Here is a 21808-nt window from a genome sequence, read left to right on the forward strand (position 1 = left end):
TTCACTCCAAGTGCACGTGCTTGTCCTGTAAATCAAAATAATTCGACACAATGGAGGTGTTTAAATCTCGCTTCACCGAACATGCCGAAGTCAAAGAGTCACTTCGTATTCCCGAGAAGTTTTAACATTTTGTTTACATCATTTTTAAAATTGATTTTCGCTTTTCTACGGAAAAAATGAATACATAATTGCAATACGTGTATATACCTGGAAGGATTAAGTTTGAAATTGAATTTAAAACATAATCCCTGCCAAATCAAAATACCACTGTCGGCACATGTATGTATATAATGACTGTTTTAATGTTTGTATAAAGAATAATTTTTTCTGTGTTACATGTACAATACACATTGAATATTAATTAATATATACTGAAAATTCTAACTAAGAATTTGATTTCGGGAGAAAGGGTGGGGGGGGGGGGGGGGCTGTTAAGCATACTGAATGGCAAACGTATATTTAGTTACTTGAAGGAAGGTTTTTTTCCTTTGTAATGATACACTTTATATACGTGATGTAGAACGAAAAATTCTATTGTATTAAATTTTAAACAGTTTGTCTTTTCTAAAATTCAAAATCACACAATCAATTTAATTCGCTCTACAAATATTTGATTAACTGAATATTTGTAGTACTATTCATAATTCTCAGACATATATTTAGTTCTAGCATGTTTTTGTTTATTTTTTCTTTAAAAACTTGTTAGACATATTTTTTTGTGTATTCTTGTCTTGTAAAAGACTTGGATTTTTATTCATCTAATAACGATTTTTTTGTCGTCTTTTATATTATGACGAAATGCCGCGCTTTAAGTATTTGTTTAGCGACATTGCTCTTATTTAAATTTAATATTTTAGCATCGTTCTACTTACATTTATTTTCTTAATGTATTTTCCCAGGGAAAAATGGTTAAAGTAACAGCTAAGTTATAATAATAGAAATATATATATCGTTGATACTTTTTGCATTTAAATAATTATTCTTCAAACACGATATATTAGTTATTTAATTAAAAAACGTGTCAATCCTTACCATCAAAAAGATAAGTCCTTTCACTTCGGAGTTCCGAATGACAATAAAGACTGAACGATAAGTGAACGGTGAACGCAAGGTGAACGCAAACTAAACGGAACGAAGAGCGAACGGTGAACGTTTTGTGAACGGTGAACGCGAGCGCACGGTAAACGGTGAACGCAAAACTGTGAACGGAGAGCGAACGATGAACGCACGCTGAACGAACGGTGAACGCACGCTGAACGAACGGTGAACGAACGGTGAGCGAACGGAAAAATGGGAAAGTAGAACGTTTCAGGGACTGTAGCTATGAAGATTGAGACAAAGGTTTTCCCGCCTGAATGGACAACTCAGACCATACAATAAAAACTGACCAATAAAAAGGATGAATAAAGACTACACCCTTATTTATAAATAGACTCTACCATAAAACTTATGTTCTAATTCGTTTCACTCAAACGAACATAAATTATTTACAATCAAAACAAGAACACTTGTCTATATAGGAATAGAAGCGCTTGCTTGCCAATATTTATTAGACGTATACATTTCCAAAAACAAGTCTTTAATGGTACCGATTCTCTACCTTCCTTCTACAATATATCAAAAATATTATTAATCACACATAAGAGTAAAAAATACATTTTAACACAATGCTTTTATATGTCCTCACTTTACCGATTAAAAACGAAATATATAATGCATGTATGAATATAATTATGCTTCCCTCGCCGCCCAGGAAAAACCATAGATAAAAAACAACATCGATTTATGTTGAAAAAACTATGGAAACCTGTAAGTCCGCAGCAATTGCGAGGTAAACAAAATGAATGGCGGACTCATTCTCACAAACTTACGTAAGGGCCATATATTATAATGTACAATTACATGACTAGCTTAAGTAAAACCTATGCAAAATAAATGTAAGTTAGAAATATCTGTAAATACATTTCGAATATATGTAGGTACTGTGTACCATTACACAACAATCTTACATTTATATCAAATTTTACATAAAATTATTTAAAGCGACTAAGCAAATTGTTTCCCATCTTTGACAATTAATCCGTTGTGTACAAAACTTTTAATTTTCTTGTAATGAAAACAATTGCTTACTTTATCAAACAAAAGACAAGTAAAAAAGGTTAAAGTAAGTCAGAGGGTGGGTGGGTGGGTGGGTGTGAATGTCGCAAAGCAAAGCCTTCGAATGAGTTAAAATCGTGATTAAAGTGAATACCTGTTCTTTAAGTATCGACCTTTAAATACTGACCAATAGCTACTGTCGCTTTTATTAGCACATAATAAACAAAAGCACGTGTTCCTAGTACATATGATAAATTAATTTACCTTAACCCATAGTCTTTAGGTTAAACCATTATTTAAATAGGGATGTTTATGTTTTTAAACAAAATGTTAGTTATGCGCAGCGCTATGTAAATGCATGAATGAATAAATGAATGAATGAGTGAAATTCCTAAAATAAAATAAATATAGCATTAATTAAAATAAAATAAAACTAAGTACAACTACCACACAATTTAAATTTGAAAATGTTTTAGGACTAATTATTGGGAAAAAAAATTAATAAAGGCGTAATCAATGCAGTTTTGTGGGTTGTTCGAGAGTTGGTAACGCAAAATAAGTTTAGAGTTACACTTAATTGAAAAAAATAATCTTGTTAAGTATTATCAGCCACTGGGTCTAATTCACGTTCATATCTTTTACGAACTTTTAATGTGTAACTACAATAATAATAAATGAAATGTAAATATACCAGATGAACAAAAGGTTACATGTAATTAATAGATGCAATATCATAATTCAGGTGTTAAGCAAACATTTAAACTACGATTTAGCAAAACGTAAAGAATAACGAATTTTTTTTCAACTATATAAGCATGAATTTAAAAGGTATTTAGTTAGTCAGATTCACTTGTACACCATTCGATACCAAGAACAGTAGTATGATTTTGCTATCAACAGTAGTATGATTTTGCTATCAACAGTTGTATGATTTTGCTATCAACAGTAGTATGATTTTGCTATCAACAGTTGTATGATTTTGCTATCAACAGTTGTATGATTTTGCTATCAACAGTAGTATGATTTTGCTATCAACAGTAGTATGATTTTGCTATCAACAGTTGTATGATTTTGCTATCAACAGTAGTATGATTTTGCTATCAACAGTAGTATGATTTTGCTATCAACAGTTGTATGATTTTGCTATCAACAGTTGTATGATTTTGCTATCAACAGTAGTATGATTTTGCTATCAACAGTAGTATGATTTTGCTATCAACAGTTGTATGATTTTGCTATCAACAGTAGTATGATTTTGCTATCAACAGTAGTATGATTTTGCTATCAACAGTAGTATGATTTTGCTATCAACAGTAGTATGATTTTGCTATCAACAGTTGTATGATTTTGCTATCAACAGTTGTATGATTTTGCTATCAACAGTTGTATGATTTTGCTATCAACAGTAGTATGATTTTGCTATCAACAGTAGTATGATTTTGCTATCAACAGTTGTATGATTTTGCTATCAACAGTAGTATGATTTTGCTATTTCAAACACGCCCTGAGGGTATGAGGTAGTGGGGATTGAGGGAGAAGTTCATTACTTGTCAATAATGATGTCACATCTGTTTTATGTAGGTCATAAATGAAAGTTATTTTAATAACTTTTTATGTAAACGAGTGAATCATATGGATTTCATTATGCCCCCCTTTAAAGAAGGGAGGGCATACTGCTTTGCTGCTGTCTGTCGGTCCACTTAGTTTCCGTTCATTTTCTTCACAACCATTGCACATACTGAAATGAAGTTTGGTATACAGATAGATCACATTATAATCTAGGCCAAGTTCTGTTTTGGGTAGGATCGCACCATTTTTCACAGAGTTATGCCCCTTGGACTTAGAAAAATTTCAATTATTTGCAGTTTCCATTCATTTTCTTCAAAACCATTGCACATACTGAGATGAAATTTAGAATACAGATATATCACATGAATGTCTGGGTCAAGTTCTGTTTTGGGTATGATCACACCATTTTTCACAGAGTTATGCCCCTTGGACTTAGAAAAATTTCAATTATTTGCAGTTTCTGTTCATTTTCTTCACAACCGTTGCACATACTGAGATGAAATTTAGTACACAGATTGATCAGATGAATTTCTAGGCCAAGTTCTGTTTGAGTACGATCGCACCATTTTTCACAGAGTTATGCCCCTTGGACTAAGAAACATTTCAATTCTTTGCAGTTTCTGTTCATTTTCTTCAAAACCATTGCACATACTGAGATGAAATTTAGTATACAGATTAATCAGATGAATATCTAAATCAAGTTCTGTTTTGGGTATGATCGCACCTCTTCTTACAGAGTTATGTCCCTTGGACTTAGAAAAATTTCAATTATTTGCAGTTTCCGTTCATTTTCTTCACAACTGTTGCACATACTGATATAAAATTTAGTATACAGATTTATCAGATGAATATCAAATTCTGTTCTATGTACTATCATGCCATATTTGACAGAGTTTTGCCACCTGGGCTTGGAAAAATTCCAATTTGGGGGGGGGGGGGGCATAAGTGTTTTACAAACATCTCTTGTTCTATTTGTTGAATTTCTGTATGTAATCTTATTTAGTGTTTAACCCGTGGTGAGCCTCGATGCATCAGAGGTTTTCCTGATTTCTGATTGGTTAATTATATTCGGCGATCATATTACAATTTTAGCGTCCCTGATGTAAATACTTTGAAAAAGCTCTGCAGATTTTTTAATAATTATCCAGTTTATTGACTTTCCATTCTATTTTCTTGGATATCAAAACTTGGAAAATGATATCGGATACGGATTAATTCAGGAAGGTAAATGTTTTAGCATGTGATGATTGCAAATTCGACGGATAGGAGCTGAACAGTCACCATTCACAGGGGCGCCGCCATGATGATAGGCTAATCGATCTTCTTTGTTTTGTTTGTTCTTATAAAACGTCTTATAGAGGATCCATGGTTAAGAAAAACCGACCAATCCTTTGTAAATACTGATTACTTTTATCGATGTAAGAAGGAAAGGACATATTAAATTAAAAAGTTGGTTTTGAGTGGAGAAATGTCGCTGGGGTTTCAGACACGGTGTGCTGATGAGAAAAAAACGCACTAATGTTTTGGTTATAGGCCATAGTTTTGTTACACGACTGGAACAACTTTTAGGACGAAGTGATGCATTTCAGGCGGATTTCAACCTGGCTCAGTGTGAAATCCGATGCTTCGGTTTAAGTGGGGGAAGAGTGGAAAATCTACTTAAAAATCAAGACTTACAGTACTACATAACGTCTTTCAAACCAGTGGTGATCATACTACAGATAGGTGGAAATGACATTTGTAGTGTATCTGCGAGACCAGAAACTGTGGCGTGTAATATTTCTGAGCTTATGGAAACTATGGGAAAGTTTGACTGCGTACAGGTCGATGTTGTTTGCGAACTTTTCAGAAGAACTCGACCAAGGAATATTTCACCACAAATGTATGAGGAAAAGCGAAATATTATAAACAACATGCTACCTGTGTTACTAGAAGGTAGACACAATAAGAAGTTCATGTTTTGGCTGCATCTTCGCTTAATGAACAGCCCTCTACACATTCTTAGTAGTGATGGTGTGCATCTATCTCCAGTGGGACAGAAAAATTTTTACAGAAGCCTCAGACTAGCTATTATGCATGCATTAGATTATGTAGTTTGAACAAAATGCATGCTCTTAGGGTTACATATTGCAGTTTATGTTGTACATATATGCCATTGCACATGCCATTTAACCAGAGAGATTGGTGAACAGCAAAGGTAATATTTATTTGTTGAGTTCAGCACTACGATTGGTTTTAATCAGTTACTTACAGAACAGTATTCAGGTATTTTACTGTTCAATATGTAATCAGTCATGTATTGGACTGATTAAGATTTACATACATTCATCTATTAGTCATGTATTTGACTGCTTTGAGATATTGATTGGAAAGTCCATAATTCAGTGCATATAATTTTATTCATTCAATTAAGGCATAAGTTCAGGCACGTATTGTTTGCTTTGAAATCTATCGGACATTTATTTGTCTGCATTGAAGATTTATCAGACATGCATTTGTCTCCATCTCAGAATTTATAATCAAATATGTATTTGTCTGTATTGATCATTCTCAGACATGTACTTTTTGTCTTCATTGGAAGAGTCAGACATGTATTTGTCTGTACATGTTAAAAAATTAGCAGACATGTATTTGTCTGTACATGTATATTGAATTTTATCAGTCATGTATTTGTCTGTTTTGATAATTCTCAAACGTGTATTTTTTTGTATTGATATTTCTCAGATATGTATTTGTCTGTTTTGATATTTCTCAGATATGTATTTGTCTGTATTAATAATTCTCAGGCATTTATTTGTCTGTATTGATAATTCTCAGACATGTATTTGTTTGTACTAAATTTTTTTAGACATGTATTTGTCTGTTTAATATCCTCAGACATGTATTTGTCTGTATTGATAATTATCAGACATGTATTTGTCTGTATTGATATTTCTCAGACATGTATTTGTCTGTATTGAAAATTTTCAGACATGTACTTGCCTGTATTGATAATCCTCAGCCATGTATTTGTCTGCAGAGTAAATTTATCAGACATGTATTTGTCTGTACTTTAAAAAATTTATCAAAAATTTATCTGTCTGTATTGATATTTCTCAGACATGTATTTATCTGCAGTAATACATCTGATGATCAAATGTAATTGACAAAATAAGTATTATCATTATAGATGTCCTCTAGGCAGCCGTCCAAACGGCGGAGGAAATAAGTACCCAAGGAGTCGGGAGCGATTGAACACTCAGAAAAGAATGAGACGGTGCAATCCATTACTGCAGCAGTAACTGCACAAGTTCTTGAAAATTTAAAGGCAGCGGGACTTTTTCTAAAACCACCAAATAACAATGGTGGGACAAAGGACAATGGTGGAACAAATGACAATGGTGGAACAAGTATAGACTCTGCAATAAAAAACAGCAACTGTCTCAAATGAGGGTATGCGTAAAGATAACAATTCAAACGCTATACATATTCCTGCACAGGATATTGTATCTTCTTTTGACAATAAGAACAAGTACAACTACAAACCCTTAGGGAGGCCATTGTATTCTAAGATAAACACAAAACTGCAAGAAACCAGAAGTCTCTGTCGAGACTGAAGCTCTACTGGTTTGTACTAGCAAAGGAAGAGAAAAGTACTGAAGCAGTTGGAAATTGAAACTTTTCAACAGCAATAAATATAATAATGATCCTTGATTAAGTCTCTTTATGTTCTTAGTGTAGTCTACTTGCATGCCACATTATGTTATAATCAGACTAAAACTGTATTTGGAGTAGCATTTTGAGAGTATTTAACAGAAATTTCTATTTTTAGTAACCATGGTAACACCGTTCATCGAAACCAAGTACTGATAGACAGAATTATGTATCTTAGTGTAGTCTACTTGTGTGCCAATTTATATTGAAATAAGACCAAAACTGTGGGAGGAGTAGCATTTTGAAAGAATTTCACAGAAATTTCTATTTTTAGTAACCAAGGCAACACTGTTCATCGAAATCAAAAACCGATACACAGAATTATGTATCTTGGTGTAGCCTACTTGTGTGCCAATTTATATTGAAATCAGACCAAAACTGTAGGAGGATTAGCATTTTGAAAGAATTTCACAGAAATTTCTATTTTTAGTAACCAAGGCAACACTGTTCATCGAAATCAAAAACCGATACACAGAATTATGTATCTTAGTGTAGACTACTTGTTTTCATAGTTATATTGAAATCAGACCAAAACTGTAGGAGGAGTAGCATTTTGAAAGAATTTCATAGAAATTTCTATTTTTAGTAACCACGGCAACACCGTTCATCGAAATCAAAAACTCATACACAGAATTATGTATCTTAGTGTAGACTACTTGTTTGCCAAGTTATACTGAAATCAGACCAAAACTGTAGGAGGAGTAGCATTTTAAAAGAATTTCATAAACATTTCTATTATTAGTAACCATGGCAACACCGTTCATCGAAATCAAAAAGCGATACACAGAATTATGTATCTTAGTGGAGTCTACTTGTTTGCCAAGTTATATTGAAATCAGGCCAAAACTGTAGGAGGAGTAGCATTTTGAAAAATTGTTTACAGACAGACAGACGGACGGACGACGGACAGACGGACGGACGACGGACGCATTACTATCGCATAAGCTCTTCTGGTCTCTGACCAGTAGAGCTAAAAATCAGAAGTAGGGAATTTATAGACATGTCTGATGATTTGGTTGATCATCAACCAGCAGATCTTGATTTGCATTTGGCCGTCAAAAACCACAAAATTGGTCTTACATCTGGGAAAAAACGCAAATATCTTACCATTGCAACTTGGACGGATGCATTTTTGATTTTTTCATCCGTTATTGGAAAAGCCAATCCCACCAATCCTACCATCTCTGAAGATTTATTGTTGGCCTGAACACCAACATGTAAACCCTGTTTTGCGATGATGTTCGAACAAATTTCACTTATTTTTGGGTTGTTTTTGAAGTTGGAAAGTTTTTATTACCACTTCAAAGAAAAATGAAACTTGACATAATTAACATGAACACATAAATTGTTTTAGCATGTGTGTTGTGTGCTGGTACCAAATCCTCAGAACTTTAATCTCTTAAGTGCTTCTTGTTAATCCCACCACTGGCCATCATGCACAGAAAAGATTTTGATGTGGAGGACATAGGTGCTTAGTTATCAGCTGTAAGTCAATTTCATTGCAGTCAAAATTCCTTATTGCCACTGGAAGTCAACACTTCTAGGTACATGAGTCACTAGACTAGTTCAGTGGTTCTATAGTCATGAAGTAAGGAGTTAATCCTTGCATCGCAGGTTCGAATCTTACTATGAGACATGGAGACCTGTTCCTCTGATAAGACACTATAAACATATGTTATCTAACATTATACTTATAAAAACCAATTAGGGTGCCTCGTTACGGTAGGTGCTGGCATGAAAAAGATCCCTCACACCTCAATAGTCTTAAGTGTCGAGTATAGAATAGTCCACCTACAAGTGCCGACAACTCCATGTGAGAGAGAAATTCTTGAGCATATTCTGAAAAATCGATGAGCAGATAGATCTAGAATGAAAAATTTAGGGAATGAATTAGTAATCTGAAGAATTGGATTGCGTAATTTGAGATCTCGAATTATAAACCAAAGGAATGAATTGATAATTCTTGGAAACGGATTGTATAATTCGTGATCTCAAATTAAATTTTACTTATTTTGAGAATATTTTGAAGTGTTCCATCATTATTTTCATAGCATCTAATGAACATTAGATCTATCTGCTTCACAATTTTTCTTTATATAATACAGGTCTGCCTTTAGTCAGATTACCAAATATGCTATTTGTTTTGGTTCAGTAATGCAACATTCAGTGTTTACTACAAGGTTGTTGAATTTTCAGTCCTGAGTGATACATTGACTTGATAATATCATTTAACTACTTGAATCGTATTAATAAATTTTCATTTCAAATGGAAAATAATATCAATGCATTAATTGTATCATTCTTAATTTTATTTATGAATGTAAATTCACATATATATCTGTTTCAAAATATTTAAATCTTTTACAGTATAGAAGCTGATCTCTTGTAAAGACAAATCAAAGAAGAATTTCCTCCAGTCTCTCAAAGAAGTGGCAGTTGATGAAAGAATGGAGCTCTGGTCTTCAACATTTTGTGGAAGACTTAATCAGTCTGATCTGGAATTTATTTTGCAATATATCCTTATCCTGATTTGTAAATGGACATAAACGTCACATTTTTCAATCTATTGACAAAACAGTTTTGCATTAATTGCCACTGCCATGTATTATTATTTCCTTTCAAGATGGCATGTCAATTCCTTATTGTACACCTTAAGCTCTGTTATACCAGTAAAATCTGCAAGGAAATCATTCAAGTTTATTTTACTTCTTAGATTAAATTATTGCTTGCAAATTTTGTCGTTCGCCTTTTTTTAAGTCAACCATTAGATGAATTTTCCATGACTGTAACATTTCAAAGCTGATATAAACTTACAATTTTAAGTAGAATTCTGTACTGATTTGACCTTGACCCCCTAACAACAAGAGTGTCAAGGTCAATACTTAAAACAAAAATGTTCTTTCATTTTTGTAGGCCCATATCTTACAAACAGCATCACGAAATATACAAAAAAGTGTCTAGAACGTGTCCAGAATGAGAAATCACAAATATGTACATGTATATAGTTTAAAAATTGAAAAATACTGTTGCTAAGCAACCATTTTAAGGTCATTCAGCAAAAATTTGAACTAAAATGATGTATGGAGATTGCAGTTTTGATCCCTTCTTGAGAGTATTTTCAGAATTTTTCATTTCAGCATCTACTGTGTAAAATATTAGCAAAAATATTGAGAAGTCTTGAAAAAAAATGATGAAATTTTTGCACTTATTTGACCTTTAACCTCCTAAAAATAGTTCTAATGAGGTCAAACTTTTGAAAAATTTATCTGCTATTATGTCCCTTGTAATTTTATGACATTAAATCTTACTTTAATATGTGCTGGGATGCGTAAATGTGTCTACGATGTCTGAAAAAACAAAAATTTCTGCCTGAAAATTGAAAAATTCTGCGTTGCTAAGCAACCGCTTTTAAGGAAATGTATGCAGAATTAAACAAGAGGCCCACGGGCCTTATAGGTCACCTGAGTATTGTGTAACAACTTTCAAACAATAACATTTGGTTTGTGTTTTAAACCAGAGGCCATGGAATTAAATTCACAATCTACAATTTTGAAAGAGGCACCATTGCATATCATAATTATTAACTTAGCTTACTTTATTTACTTAATACCCAGAGGTAGATCAGAGTAACAAAAAGAAAATGCACTTCCATTTTATACCCAGTTGTGTACCTCACCCTAAAGGAACCACTGATCCATTGGCAACATACCGGTATTTCAAAATTTTGAAAATGTTGTCATAAAATGGTTGATTAATACTAAAGAGCAGACTTCCAAGCATTAATTTATTTTCAGACCATGTACCCCCCCCCCCCTCTCTGACTCTGGGGGCATAAAAAAACCACTTTGCTAGATGCACCATTCTTCATCATAAATGTATGTATACTTGGATCATTGGCACAAAACCCAGAAGCAAAGGAAAATATTTTCAAAGAATTAATGTTTTTTTACTATATAATCAATAGAGCCCCACCCTAACACCAGAACACCTAACCCTGGGGCAATAAAATTCACAATTTTGGAAGAGGCACTCTTGCTCATCATAACTATGTGCTTAATTAGTTTATTTAATATCCAGGAGCAGAGAAAAAGATTTTCAAAGAATAAATGCATTTTCACTATATAATCAATAGAGGCACTCTTGCTCAACATAACTTTTTGCTAAGTTGGTTTATTTAATACCTTGGAGCAGAGAAGAAGATTTTCAAAGAAATATTGCATTTTTACTATATAATCTATAGAGCCCCGCCCTAATATCAGAACCCGTGACCCTGGGGCCATAAAATTCACAAATCTGGAAGAGGCACTTTTGCTCATCATAACTATTTGCTTAGTTAGTCTTTTAATACCCAGAAGCAGAGAAGATTTTCAGAGAAATAATGCATTTTCACTATATAATCTATAGAGCCCCATCCTATCACCAGAACCCCTGACCCTGGGGCCATAAAATTCACAAATCTGGAAGAGGCACTCTTGCTCAACATAACTATGTGCTAAGTTAGTTTATTTAATATCCAGGAGCAGAGAAGAAGATTTTCAAAGAAATAATGCATTTTCACTATATAATCTATTGAGCCCCGCCCTAGCACTAGAACCCCTGACCCTGGGGCCATGAATTTCACAGTTTTGGTAGAGGACTCAATGCTCATTACATTCATGCCAACAGTTTGCCTGCTTGTTGTCCAGGAGTAAAGAAGAAGATTTCTAAAGATTGCAATAATTTAAGTGGTTTTGGCCCCACCCCTCAGGCCCCAGGGGGGCGGGGACCAAGTAATTCACAATTTTTGTTCCCCTCCATTCATAGATGCTGTATACCAAATTTGGTTGAAATTGGTTCAGTGGTTTCAGAGAAGAAGCTGAAAATGTTCAAATGTTGACACACGACGCACGACGACGGACGAAAACGAATAGCAATAGGTCACCTGAGTTACTCAGGTGACCTAAAAAAAAGTTTATGTGTTTCTTGAAGTACAGTATAATGCCCTTTTGTGGGTATATCCTTAATTTCCTATTTCAACATACATCTTTGTAAATATTTAGCTTGAAGATAAAAACGTATAAAATAATTCCATTAAATTTTGCACTTAATTGACCTTTGATCTCTATTTTTACTTATAAGGTCAATCGTTGAGTATCTGAATTGTCATAAAATATCATCTCTAAGAAATTCCCTACGAAATGGTATGCATTATACCTAGTATTCTCCATGGATAAAATAGTAAGAGATAATATAATAATGCAGGGTTTTTTCTAGGTCTTAAAAACAAGGGCCTGGGCCTTTCCAATTGGGAGAAATAGCGACATTTGGTTGATATTGGGAAAAGTATCATATTTAATATTTTTCTATATAAATTCAAATAAGAGAGTTTTTGTTTTATTTGCAAAGTATTTCTTTGACTTATTTTTCAAGATTTTTATTTGGAACAACACTTTTGATTAAAATGTTACTGCGTCTGAACATTTATTAACCGGTTTGTTTGTTTCAATTCTCTTTGGGGAATTTTCTTCAATGAAATTGGGGAAACACATACTTTTTACCATTGGGAATGGGGCCTTATACAGGCCCCCTACAACCCCTAAAAAAACCCTGAATGCCATGTCAAAAGTTCTCTAAAATCATGTAAAATGTGCCGGTAGAGAAAGGGTTAAAGTTCGTTGCTGACAATAACGTTCAAGTAGGGGAGGAGGATCTTGATTGCGCTAACTTGGCTCCAGATTTCTCAGATGAGCTTGTAAATACCATGGCGGAGGATATAGTCCTGACTGATTTTACAGATGTGGATGTTTACATTTGTTGTGATAATGCAGGTAAATTGTTTAAATTGATCCTTAATCTCATATACGTCAGATGACAACTGCTCTATTGTTTCTTTGCTAATTTCTCTAATTTAGAATATAGAATCCGCAAAGAACGATGGTCAAAAAAATTACATGAATGTGAAATATTTGGTCAGTTATGTCCCCGACACAAGGACGCCAGGGGACATTCACGGGTGTGGAGGACTCAGTTTTAACAGAATAAAGGTGAGCATTTAAGTCATATTTTTCTGATAAATTGAACCAATTTCTATTTTAATGTATTTTTTAACAAGTATTTTTTAGATTAAATTATTTTCATTAATTGTTTAATTCACTTTCATCATACATCAATGATTATTTTCATTAAATGTTAAATTCGCTTTTATCATTCATCAATATTAAAAAAGACACTTTTAATGTATTCTAGAAGACGTCACAAGCTAAAAAGAAAAATGATGTAGAGATCATCACATCCAACCTACCACCTTACAAGAGGAGCTGCGAACTTTGAGATCGCTGAAGGATGCGATGAACGCAATGTACAGCAGATGGATATATTAACTTTACGGAGGACCATTTTAGTAGGCGCAGAGTGCAATTTGTGTCCGTGTAAATTTCTTGCTTTGGGAAGGACGTACAGCATAAGAAAAAGGAGACTATCACTAGAACTACTTATAACCGTCATAAATGTGTTAATTCAAGTTACCTAAGCTCCAGTTAGAGTGCTTTGACATAGAGGAAAATCGGTTTTAGATGAGTTAAAACAGTGATTTATAACACTTTTGAAATGGAAGACTCTTTGTGTAGAAGAAGACCCATTTACAAAGACACAGTTTGCATGTATATTATTCACGAAAATCTACTTATTTAGCCCCGCCCTAGAACTGGAACCCCTGACCCCAGGGCCATGAATTTCACAATTTTTGTAGAGGACTCATTGCTGATTACAATCATGCAAACAGTTTGACTGCTTGATGTCCAGGAGTAAAGAAGAAAATTTTTAAAGATTGCATTAATTTTAGTGGTTTTGGCCCCACCTCCCAGGGGGGCAAGGATGATGAAATTCTCAATTTTTTGTTCCCCTTCACCCATAGATGCTTTGTGCCAAATTTGGTTAAAATTGATTCAGTGGTTGCAGAGAAGAAGCTGAAAATGTTCAAATGTTAACGGACGACGCACGACGACGGACGAAAACGGATAGCAATAGGTCACCTGAGTTTACTCAGGTGACCTAAAAAGCCACAACAGACAATTTGTATTCCTGTCAGACAGGGTTCCTTTTTTAAAGTCAAAGAAAATTCCCTTCATCACTGACAGAGAGACAGCCCTAACTAAGGGAGTGTTGACATATTTTCCACAAATGCTAGTTTTCCACAGTTGGAATCACCTAAATCTCTTTGATCACGTCCATACCAGTCAAATTGACTGATGGAGCGTTAAAACACGACTTCGTAAAAATAAGATCGCAGTATCTCTTTAATGTTAGCATAAAGGTAAATAAACTATATTTAATTTTTTGGGAAATTTTGTCCACTTTTAAATTATAAAAGTAGTTTTTGTGTCAGTATTCAGTAGATTATACGTTAAAACAGACAAACATGACTTGAAAATTGCGTAATTTCCCAAAACAATTGCCGATTTTCCCAATGACTGACATCTTCTTCCTGATTAACTTTTAGTGAAAGTATGATCTATTCATAGAGCATATTTTCTCTACTTTAAAAATAGGTAAAAACTATTGTTTTTACTTTAAAGTATTTTCTAAAAACAAAAATTTTCTTGCATATACGTGTTTTTTCTCAATTTTATTCGTATTGTTTGAACTTTTAAACCTTTACATAATTCTTCAAAAATCCAAAGAGGTGTCTACAAATTTTTTTTATTAGCATCCCCACTTTATAGGAAGAAACCTGCTTGTTCCAATCTGCAATTTGGTTGACGTTGTTATAGCAGAGCGACAGCTCTACCAATCTATGACATCGTTAGGGTGCCGACAGAGGCTGCTTATTTATGCCTGGAGCAATTCAGAGTAATCACAACTATTGCTATAAAATGTTTATTTCTATATATTTTAATGAAAAATTACAAGTAATATGCAGTAAACAAAAAAAAAATGCTTTAACTTCAATTTCTTTTAGATTAAAAGAAGAATTAAATACCTGGACGTTTAATTTCATAATTGGAACAACGACCGTTTGCTGTACTGCATTTCGAAAAGTTCTACACCCGCTAGAAAATTACGAGATCAAGACCAATTCCACGTCAAAGAACTGGAAAAACAACTAATTGTCACCCCGCAAGTGTTTTCCATTCTGATTGGACACGTTAATTCAAAAGAGGCCTCATTGGATGAAGTGAAAGAAAATTGATTCCCCCACATTGAGGTTTGGGGCGGAAACAACACGCGGCAAGCCCTTCGAAATTAGATGAAATGGAAAGGAAGCATTCAGAAGGTGTGCATTGATATTTACAAGAACCTCACGCCAACGGAAGCAATGCTCATTGAGCTTAACCACAATTCCAGACATGAATACTCTTAACATACTTCATTCGTTGAACTGTAAAACTGTCGAGGAAACTACGAGAAGAGTGCCAATATAAAGAAAATTCATCCAAAAAATGTGCACTTATGTGGAGAGGACAGGCCGCAGTGATGTAAGTTATAAATATGTATAGAAAGTTTGTAAACTTAAATTTTGTCTCTATAATCATAATACTCAATTTAAAGGGACCACTTAAAAAAGGTTAAGTAATCTTGTTTTAAGGGGGAAAAGATTGTCGATTGTGTTGCACAATACATGCTAGTATTTCGCTCATCACAGTAAAATGAAATAATTTGCTGTTTCGAAGCATTTTGGTTTCTTTTTCACTTCAAAACACTCCACAAAATTAAAAAAAAAACACGGCTTGAAAATAATATAAGTTTTAAATGACTGCTTTTTATAACTTTTTCTTACTGGTAGATAAAGTGACGTCGTAACCGTGTGTTTTTGGCGTAATATAACGTGATGCTGTTGAGGAAGGAGCAAAAAATGTTATAAAAGAAAAAAAGTAGGGATGTCAACGAATAGTCGACTATTCGACTGTCAGTCGAAAGGACCGACTATCGAATAATGCGACCGACTATCGACTAAATAAAATACGATAAAAAAAGAGCAGTAACTCTTGATTACAAATTTAAATTGTTGACAAAATTATTTTCCTGAACAAAAACTATTGACTTTTCATTATCAATGTATAAATGCGTATTAAATGTTCTTCTATAATCTGATAATTGTCAATAACAATTGTTTTTCAGATAAATTATGAATCACTGTGCTGGGTTTTGTTTCTAAAATTATAATAAAAACACAAAGTTATTTAGTCATTACATTACATGTATCCATATTAATATTGTTATTTCAGTAATGTTCAAAGGTTCACATACGGTAGCCGAGACACGTTTTGATAATTTGATAATTACTTTTATAAAAACACGCATACATTGTAGTGTTGTAAGCTAGGGCATGTTGTTTTAAAGTTACGGTAATCGCGGTATTAACAATGTCACACGGGTACCTGATGTGTAGATGCTGTGTTTATCGTATTTTATTTAAATGAGTTTAAAAAATACTTGCTGGTAGTTTTTGATGCATATTAAAACTAAATAAATATAATTTCATGTAAACATAATTTAGCTACAAGTCTCGTTCCTGTGAATATCTGTCAAAAGCATACGTAATGCATACAACAAAGAAGGATAACTCTTGCATAGTCTATATGCAAACAAAAGTAAAACGAAAATAAAGATTTCATTATGAAAAAATGTTCCGAATAGTCGACTGTCGTTCGAATAATGCAATCGAATGTTCGACTAAGGAAAATATATATTTTGACATCCCTAAAAAAAAAGTAATGAATATTTGCTCTGGTATGATCACTAGCCCCTTTTATATGTCTCTACATGTATCCTTAAAAATAATTTGCATGTATAAGTATATATAGATTTCGTTATTTTGGAAGGACAGAGTATTCTTCTGAGGTTTTTGGGCCTCCTTTTGCTGTTTATAGATTTGAATTTTGAAAGAACATTTGACATTTCTTTATCCGTTTTGAGAATTTCGTTCAGATTTTGAACGATAGGTGTTATATTTGGGTTTTTAGGATTGTTACTTGTGATCAGTGGTAATATTTGAATATTTTCCTTATCATTAGGAGTTGGATTAATTAATTCTTCTATGTCTAATTCCTTTACTTTTCTAATTCCGTCGTTGATTAAGCTTAGAGGATAATGTTAATCTGTGAGATATATTTTCAATTCATCCAGACGTTGATTTCTGGTTTCCTCCTCACTTACTATTGTGCATATTCTTTGGGGTAGGTAGTAAGGTATTGCTCTTTTGATGTTTCGCGGGTGTGAAGATCCAAAATGCAAATATTGATGAGTGTCAGTATAAAATATATCTGTTGCAATTTTGTCCATGGCACCTGATCCCACCTCTGATGTTTCGGGGGTCCGTGTTTGCTCTGCTCTTATTTTGTATGTTTGTTTAATGGACGTTGAGATTGAATACTGTTCGTTATTTCCATATCCTTCCTTGTTTTCCTTAAATACAATTAGAGTAAATTTGAGTCTAGACAAGCGGCATAATGATTGCTTTTGAAAGATTTTTATGGTGTTTTTGTTTTAACATATACCAACAATATTTAATTAAGTATTAAAGATTAATTTCTGTATTTTAGGTTATTAACAAGGGCATATCGGATCACTGTCATTCAAAATATAAATTTGCAAGGGGATGAGACATTTTTCACTCAGAAAATCACTGATCAACGACGGAGACAATGCTCTGATATATAGACAAATTTATTTTTATTATGATGTGTGTTGTGATCTAAATTTGCCACTGAAAAAGAAAGCATATCGATCTTTGATGTGTTTAGTCCCACTTCAGGAAAGTTTATATCGATCAGGATACTCATCGGAAGGAATCAGAAGAGCGCGATGAGAAACTGGAGGAAATTGAACGTAGCGAATAACAATCAGGAGAAGCAACTTCCCAACATTTTCCCCCCGTTTTTGATTTTATTTTTAAAGTATCCATTATATAGGTTAACATTGTTTTCAGACCCCTAGTTACAACAACAATCTAAACAGAAAGATTCATCAAGGAACTTTTCGGAATTCCAAATGTTTTGGAATGACATACAAAATGAACTTGAGGAGAAGAATTTGAGTCTAGGTATGTGTATCAAAATCTTGAATTTTACAAGAGGCCCATGGGCCTTATAGGTCACCTGAGCATCAAGCAACTTTCCAACCATTGACTTTGGTTGATATTTTAAACCAGAGGCTATGGCATACACAGTTTTGAAAGAGGCACCATTGCTCATCATAACACTTAGCATGCTTAGTTTAGTTACCTAATACCCATAGGCAGAGCAGAGAAAAAATGCATTTCAACAAATCAGTAATATTCAGCAATAATCAGTAGTGCCCCGACCCACAGGAACCCCTGACCCTAGGTTCACACATTGCACAAATTTGGAAAAGGCACCCTTGCTGATCATAAATGTTTGAAGGCAGTAATTCATTGTCAGTATATAATTAGACCCCCTCTCCGCTATGTTACCCTTGACCCACATGACCCAGGGGCCTTGAAATTCACAATTCTGAATTAATGACCCTTGGTCATAATACCTATGCATTTGAAAAAAACTTTAATCTCCGTTTGAAGTGATGAATTTATTTTATATCTGTATGTGCTTTGTGCAATTCAAATATGCATTCTTTTAAAAATAAACTGAGATATGTGATCCATGATATACTGCAAATTGATCCTTTCCTTCTTATTCCTATAAACCCCATGCAATAAACCTGGTCACATACAAAACAAATTATATCAGATTATATCAGATTTATTGAGGTTTAAATTATTCAGTATATAATGAACTACAAGTAAACTATAAAGATGGTTATAATTAATCAAACAAGTTCTTGATCATATCAGCAGTTTGCAATAAAACATCTTAATCTTGAATCATACAATATATTTATGTGCATATATATAATATAGTATCTATTTGGTGACATATTAATCATTGTACAAAAATCACATATATCATCATGTCATAATTTCAATCTGCATTCAATAGTTTTGTCCAAAAGCAATGTGTTAACCATTTCATAAAGTGTTATGATCTAAATTATTTTGTTTAGTTTTGAAAGCTAAAAATACTTGATAGGTAAAAACGTTTTGCAAATGTCTGAAATTTTACCATAAAACAATATTCAAAGCAATTATCACTTTTATTTATATACCATCTGAAAGAAGCAGGTTTACCTCCCTTTACGGGCTGGCCATTGACCCCTTCTTCCCACACTACTTACCTTCTAAAAGTGTTGCTTCATGTAGGTGATTTCAGACACTTACAACATTAAAAAGATATTACGACATCTGACTTGATAATTTTTTTTTAAACCAAATTTGAGTCCATTATACTGTAGTAAGTTGGCATATTTTTATGAATACATTTCACTGTCATTGACATCGATCTGCACAAGATGTAAAAAATTAACCATTGAGTTATCCTAACCTTTTTCAAATATCATAAAAAGTGTATTGAAGAGACAAATTTAATGCAACCGAACAAGATGAAAAATATTTGAAATCGTTAAGTACATTGTTTAAACCATCTTGCTCTGGCACTTAGCATTTCAAAGCATGGCAAAAACAAAAGAAAACATAAAAATTGCATAAAAATTTCCTATATCATTAAATACTACATATATAGTGTGATTTAGTAATCTAAATTTAAAAATTGTGCAACTGGAACTCATATTTTTATATTTCACAGAAACAGCTGCATTCATTCATTTTTAGAACAACTTTTTTAACCTTACATACCGAAAACGAAAAGAAAGATTAAAAGTTGTTCATATAATGAGATACAAAGATCATAAAGGTTTTAGGATCATGAAACAGAATAACGAATGTGTACTTAAGGATTTTCCTTCAAAAATTCAATTATCTTAGGTGCCTCTCTCACTTTAGATGTGATATTTGTTTACTTTAACAACAAATATGTTTCGCCAAGCAACATTAAATATGGCAAAAAAAAGAAGCAGAAATAAAAGTGATCCATAAGTTTTTAATTACATTTCCATAGAAAGGAATATTGAAAAATTATCAGTGTAATTACTCTTCTGTGTGGGAGATAAAAAAATTTGTTTGTGGTATGCATCTTTAAAGAAATATGGATGATTGTGAGGGTGAATATGGTTCTAATATGACATTTATCAAAATTAAAAAAAAAATTGTCCATGTAGAGTTGAGAAACATTTCAGTATTAGCAATAAATAATAAATAAAAAACTTATAAACTAAATAACAAATGACTTCTTAAATATGACTTTGAACAACAGAATGTAGAAAACACTATTGTTTTACATGTTACACAATGAATAAGTTTATGCAAAACAAAAAAAAAAAGATTAACATTTTACAAGTAACAGCACATTTTCAGAGACAGAATGTTCCTTTTATATGTCCACTGGAGCTAGAGTTTGTTTTCAAGGAGAAAAGTATTCAGGATGATTACAATGTCTTATGTAGATATACTGATAGTCACTTGTGATATAGTTTACAAAGTAATTCAAGCAATGTAACTTATATGAAAGTACATAATCATAAATATCATAATAATTGCAGAGTTAATCATATTATTGTACAATATAGCTAATAAATACTTATGTATAGTACAAGAATGCTTTGTAATATATCTACTACTACTAAAGTAAGATAATATATATTCTAGAATTAATATACCCCAAAAATTGAGGATTTAAATGCCCATGAGATGAAATGTTAATTGTTAAACTTTATACATTTTACTGAAACAGATACATGTAGTACATTAAATACACAAAAATATGTAATATTGTAAAGAGTAAAAATTAACAAAATAAAACATACGAGATAGAAATAATACTTGATCAATTGTAATTTTATCCAGACTTAATGGAATCAATATGTGTGGCCACAACAGAAGACATGCTATAAAGAAACAATAATTATAAATCAATCAAATCTTGCAGACATACCTGAGTGTACATTATTAACTTTTCAAATAATAGTATATCATTCTTATTCAAAATCTTTATAGGAACACAATATTTCACTTGTAGTACATGTATATATTAATTAGATTATTACAGAACTGTTAACATGTGAATTTGCAATTAGTAAGTTAATAAAATTACCTCCTATACCAACTGTAACAGTTTTTCAATCTGTTGTTGATTTTAAATTGTGGATGAACAATACAATACATAAATTAAAGATAATGAATAGATAAGTAGACAGTACAAACTATAAATAAACTACTGGATAAATAATTTCATCTCATGGGCATTATAACTCTAAATCTTTTTTGTCCCAATAACTTCCAAATAGCAAGTAAGTAATTTAATCAATGCGATTTTAAATACATTTATATATAAGAAACATATTGAAAGTTATTGGGACAAATAAGGCAGTTGATGAGTGGCAACCCTTGTTTTGTCCAACCACTCTTGGCAGTTTGTAAATATTTAGCTTCCATTGGAAACTAAATATTTACATACTGCCTGTTTTATGATCAGGAGGGTTTATAATACTATACATTGTAATT

General features: G+C 32.7%; 1 protein-coding gene across 2 annotated transcripts; it reads left to right on the forward strand.

Annotated features, from left to right (window-relative positions):
• Positions 1–4645: 4645 nt before the first annotated feature.
• On the forward strand, positions 4646–7229 carry LOC134255684 (uncharacterized). 2 transcript variants are annotated; one of them, XR_009989605.1, is made up of 3 exons: positions 4646–4890; positions 5785–5863; positions 6836–7229. XR_009989605.1 is itself a non-coding variant. In XM_062738203.1 (3 exons), the coding sequence occupies exons 1-3, from the start codon at positions 5166–5168 to the stop codon at positions 6945–6947; spliced, it is 705 nt and encodes a 234-aa protein (XP_062594187.1). In that variant the 5' UTR covers positions 4646–5165; the 3' UTR covers positions 6948–7229. The 2 variants fall into 2 exon arrangements, 1 of the variants encoding a protein (XP_062594187.1); XM_062738203.1 differs by having other exon boundaries at positions 4646–5679.
• Positions 7230–21808: the final 14579 nt, after the last annotated feature.

Source organism: Saccostrea cucullata, unplaced genomic scaffold (assembly GCF_032062105.1).
Source record: "Saccostrea cucullata isolate Sc308-1 unplaced genomic scaffold, CSIRO_AGI_Scuc_v1 ctg1983, whole genome shotgun sequence".
Taxonomy (NCBI): Eukaryota; Metazoa; Mollusca; class Bivalvia; order Ostreida; family Ostreidae; genus Saccostrea; species Saccostrea cuccullata.